Raw genomic sequence first — 4935 nt, 5'->3', positions numbered from 1 at the left:
AGAGACTACAAGAAGGCTGTGGATCACTTCTTACTTGTACTAGTTGAAGATTTTAGTGCGATGAATGTGTTTCCATGGGGTAAGTCGCTGTTCGACAAACTAGTAAATTCATTGAGGGAGGGGTTGAGTAAGATATCAACACATTACAGACTCAGAGGCTTGCTTGTAGCCTTTCAAGTGTGGATTTACAAGATAATTCCCAGTCTCGATGGATACACGACGAGAAGGATTTTCAGAGTGTACCCCAGGATAATGAACTAACGGCTAATGATCACCCTTCGGCTGTGAAGCTTGAGGGACTTGAATGCTTCTCCAATCCGAACGTAAGTGACCACCGATGCAGCAGTACTGGTTTCAAAATATTAAACTGGCACATTTTTTTCATGTTCCAGATCATATTTCTTAGGTCACAAGTATATTTCGTCAAGTCACAAATTGCATTCTCGAAGTCACAGATTTACTCATTATGTCACGGATCATTTCATACTAGGTCACAGACATTTTCACGACGCCATTTGCCCTTGTTATATCACAATTAATGGAAACAAATTGAATATGTGTGATGTGCAAAACTATATCCATTTGTTTATACATAATTTTTGGTTATTGACATTGTACTTTTTGTTGTGATATGAATGGCAATTGGAAATATGTGACCTGGACCCCCCACCAGCTGAAATGGCAATGCCATACATGAGTCAAGTGCAGTATAAGAAACCTATCCTACCCGATCGGTCACATGGGGAGAAGAGAAAGGGTGGTAGCATACACCGATCAGATCATCGTGCTGGGACTAGTACAAAACCAAGTAATTCAGGAATGAAACAATCTACTCCCATGCTTTTGATAACTGATGGACGATTGGATCACTCTGATCTCCCCATTGATGATGATAACTTTGTTGATGCACCACCCAGTTGGAAGGGGACATCAATCCATGAAAATTCTCCAAGTGGGGAGCGTAAGTTAGATGACACCACTGATTCAGAGGATATGCCGTCAAAAGATATAAGCTCTTCCAATTTCATCTATCATGTCACGAGTCCATTTGGTCACATAAAAATTCAGGTCACATATTCAGGTCACGGGTTTCAGTGATTAGGTCACATACTAATACACATTTCATTGCTGATCACAGATCAATGTTATATTTCATCATCATAAGTTTACTGATTATAGGTATTCATGTGATGCAGGTGGTCGACGAATTGAGGAATTATTTCAAAGGGCAGATATCTGATCTACAGTCTGAGAATCGGTTGCTAAGCAAACATCTCAAGTCAATGCAGTCACAAGTGTCATCTTTAAAGTCTGATCAGCAAAGGAAACTGAAGCTGCTAGTTCATATGCAAGGTGAAATTCGTACTGACATGTTGGACATCAAAGCACGCATGCAGTGTATGTCTGATTCTGTGACTACATTGATATCTAGTTCAATGGAAGAAATTATGAAAAAATTCAGAGAGAACGCAGGACCAGAAATTGTTGTAGGATCTGGACCAACATGCGAAGTCAGTACCCCAACTGTGACTGCCTCTTATTTGTCTGTTACCACAAACCGTTTGATATACACTTCTCATCAAATGCATTTTTGCTCTGATTTTTAGGCTGCAAAAGTCGAACGAAGTGTTGATTCGAAAGGCAAAGTGAAGGTTGACTCTGTGTGTGCAGTTGAATTTCCATGTTCTATTGAACCTCCATCCTTTGATCTCGGTCTTGGATTCACACAACTAAGCCAGATTGTTGCAAAAACATCTAAGGAAGTTGAAGTGCAAGTGGAATCGGTCATATCCGATGTTTTGAAGGACACGGAATGTTTTGCACAAGAGGTATCAAAAAATCTATGTATTTTTGTTGATTAATGCATGTCACATATTAAAAATGCAGCACTCACCTGAGGCTGCACCAAGTTCTGGATTGCCGGTGAAGAGGGCTCCAAAGCCAGCTAAAGCACTTCAGTCCCCTTATGTTGCCGACAAAATGAAACAAATGAAATCTTCAGGAAACATAGTGGTCTTCGAACACTACAATCAGAATGTACAAGATGCAGATGTTGCTGACTTTCAAAATTGGTTTCAAAGAGGATACAAACCGCATAACAAGTATGAAATTGTTGTCCTATTTTCATAATGTTCCAAATAATGATCCCTACTTCTCGCTTGCAGGAAGAAGTTCAATGATAAAGATGATGTCATCCGTCCACCTTTTTCCATCGGTCAGTACTGGGTGGGAAACAAGACATGGTGGTACGAACTTGTATCCAGGGAGGTGTCGTTGACTAGTTCGGTAAGTTACTACACAAAAGTAACAGTTCTAAAGGGTATGTCACAGTACAGGTCACATTAGTCAGAGTTTTTTGTATACTAGTCACATAGAGCATGGGTCACAGATCACACAAGCAGTAGGTCACAGATGATGCGTAGGTCACAGATCACGCGAACAGTAGGTCACAGCTGATGCCTGAGTCACAAATCACACGAATAGTAGGTCACAATCCGCGCTGCACAGGAAAACACATATCTGCAGGTGCAACAGTATAGCACACGTGTCTTTATTACGTCCGGGTTCAGTTATTGAGTGGTCACTAACTACAGATTGTAGTGATCACACATTCTAGCCGAGTCACACATCAAATTAACAGCTTATTGCATCATGTTTTCTGATGTATATATGGTTTCTAAATTGTTTATTGTACTTTCATCTCTATAGCATATGGACGTGTGCTTCTATTATATATGTCAACTAACAAGAAGTGCGAGAGATTTCACGTTTGTAGCTACCACAACGGACTCGTTATTCCAGGCCAAGCTCAAGCACATATATCTTAGTTTCAAGGATGATGCAAATGTTCTTGTCACGGATGATAGACTGATTGACGATATTACCGGTGCATGAATTCCATTGAGCACTCCATGGGCTGAAATCGACCTTGTGTTTATCCCACTTCTGCCTACCAACAAAGCACATTGGATGCTTGGAGTGTTGGACATAAAGGCACATACATTGCATTTATTGAATTCGTCCAGGAAGACATACAATGATATCAAAGTCCGTATTGGAATTGAACCCTTTGTCAGCATGCTTCCGCATCTCATGAAATGTGTTGGAATATGGAAAAAAGATTCCATGGAGTTGAATGTGGATTTTGATTTCTCTCTTCCCCAACAGAAAAATGGGTAAGTTTTTTTCCCTCCACTAACAGTTAAACATATTATAACATGCTGGATTTTATAACTAATGGTCTATTTTTTGCGTTCCTAGACATGATTGTGGCATTTATGTGGTCAAGTACGCGGAGTACATGCTACATGACGATATAGGATCCATGCCCATGAAGTTTAATGCGGGGAGAGCTCAGTTGGATGTAGTTTCACTGTTGTTCAAACATCGCGAAATCGGGAAGACTAGAAAGCCTGTGCAGCCTACTGGTGGGGAAAGCATTGTTTTAGAGTGATAGTGCAATTAGAAGTAACATGTTGTAATAGATGGAAACATTGTCTCGTGTTTTTGAAATTCGTTTGTAATGACAACGCAGTTCTTACTTTTGTCTGTTTATATCAAAAAGTTTCACTATATATCATATTTTACTATATTGACAACGTATCGAGGACAAAGTCTCGAAATTTAATGGTTACCTGCAGTTTTTAGGATTATCACAGGTCACCAATTTTTAGGATTATCTACAGTTCACAGGTCACTGATTAGTGTAATTTGGTCACAGGTCAATTCTCATTGTCACAGGTCACTGCACCCTGGTCACAGGTCACTGATTACCTACAGTTTTTAGGATTATCACAGGTCACCAGTTTTTAGGATTATCTACAGTTCACAGGTCACTGGTTTGTGTAATTTGGTCACAGGTCAATTCCCATTGTCACAGGTCACTGCACCCTGGTCACAGGTCACTGGTTACCTACAGTTTTTAGGATTATCATAGGTCACCAGTTTTTAGGATTATTTGCAGGCCACAGGTCACTGGTTTGTGTAATTTGGTCACGGGTCAATTCCCATTGTCACAGGTCACTGCACCCTGGTCACAGGTCACAGGTCACTGGTTACCTGCAGTTTTTAGGATTATCACAGATCACCAGTTTTTAGGATTATCTGCAGCTCACAGGTCACTGGTTTGTGTAATTTGGTCACAGGTCAATTCCCATTGTCACAGGTCACTGCACCCTGCACCCTGGTCACAGGTCATTGTATATTGTTTACAGGTCATGAAGAATTATCACAAGTCAATCCAATCTGGTCACAGGTCATTGAAGATTTGTCATAAATCATTTCATACTTTTGTCACAGCTAATTGCAACTGAACCACTTCCATTTTCCTGAGTCTTTGCAATATGTCACTGGTTATCTTTTGTTGGTCACAGTTTATCGCATATTTATCACATGTCATTGGATATTGATCGTATGTCACTTCATCCTAGTCACTCGTCTTGATAAATGGTCACAGGTCTCTGCACATTGGTCACAGCTCATTGACATCTAGTCACAAATCATTTCATATATTCACAGTTGATTGCACAGGGGTCACATGTCACTGCATTCTGGTCACAAATTATTTTATATTGGTCACAAGTCACTGCATTTGGTCACATGTCATTAATAATGATCAGAGTTACTGCATACTAGTCACATGTTATTGTAGAATGATCACAGATCATTAATATGTGTCATCCAATGTTGTGCATCCTACGTTTACAAAAAATCAATGAATGAAAAAATGAGGGAATTATAAAAAATATATCAATGTGTATTTCCAGTCTTCATCCTCTTCCTCTCTTCCTCTCTTTATTCTTGTTGCTTTGACTCAACGGAACTAAGCTGCTGCATGTTCTTCGATTGTGAACACTTTCACCACACCGACCGCATTTGACGGTTATGTTTTCCTCGTACGCTGGTCTGAATCTCTTCTCAATAGGCCTTCCACAA

The 4935-nt window shown here is 40.0% G+C and overlaps 2 protein-coding genes across 2 annotated transcripts; both read left to right on the top strand.

Annotated features, from left to right (window-relative positions):
• Nucleotides 1–678: 678 nt before the first annotated feature.
• Nucleotides 679–1919, top strand: LOC111378193. The gene is made up of 3 exons (XM_023001362.1): nt 679–1068; nt 1197–1511; nt 1608–1919. The coding sequence occupies exons 1-3, from the start codon at nt 679–681 to the stop codon at nt 1860–1862; spliced, it is 960 nt and encodes a 319-aa protein (XP_022857130.1). The 3' UTR covers nt 1863–1919.
• An 813-nt stretch (nt 1920–2732) lies between these two features.
• Nucleotides 2733–3512, top strand: LOC111378199. Its single transcript, XM_023001366.1, has 2 exons — nt 2733–3176; nt 3262–3512. The coding sequence occupies exons 1-2, from the start codon at nt 2971–2973 to the stop codon at nt 3452–3454; spliced, it is 399 nt and encodes a 132-aa protein (XP_022857134.1). The 5' UTR covers nt 2733–2970; the 3' UTR covers nt 3455–3512.
• Nucleotides 3513–4935: the final 1423 nt, after the last annotated feature.

The sequence above is a fragment of the Olea europaea genome, unplaced genomic scaffold (assembly GCF_002742605.1).
Source record: "Olea europaea var. sylvestris unplaced genomic scaffold, O_europaea_v1 scaffold1783, whole genome shotgun sequence".
NCBI classification, from domain to species: domain Eukaryota; kingdom Viridiplantae; phylum Streptophyta; class Magnoliopsida; order Lamiales; family Oleaceae; genus Olea; species Olea europaea.
This window is presented reverse-complemented; position numbering and strand designations above follow the sequence as displayed.

Coding starts and splice junctions, on each gene's coding strand:
- LOC111378199 (XM_023001366.1), top strand. CDS start 2,971: ATGCTTGGAGTGTTGGACATAAAGGCACATACATTGCATTTATTGAAT. Junction 3,177..3,261: donor CTTCCCCAACAGAAAAATGG/GTAAGTTTTTTT, acceptor TTGCGTTCCTAG/ACATGATTGTGGCATTTATG.
- LOC111378193 (XM_023001362.1), top strand. CDS start 679: ATGGCAATGCCATACATGAGTCAAGTGCAGTATAAGAAACCTATCCTA. Junction 1,069..1,196: donor TTGGTCACATAAAAATTCAG/GTCACATATTCA, acceptor CATGTGATGCAG/GTGGTCGACGAATTGAGGAA. Junction 1,512..1,607: donor GATCTGGACCAACATGCGAA/GTCAGTACCCCA, acceptor TCTGATTTTTAG/GCTGCAAAAGTCGAACGAAG.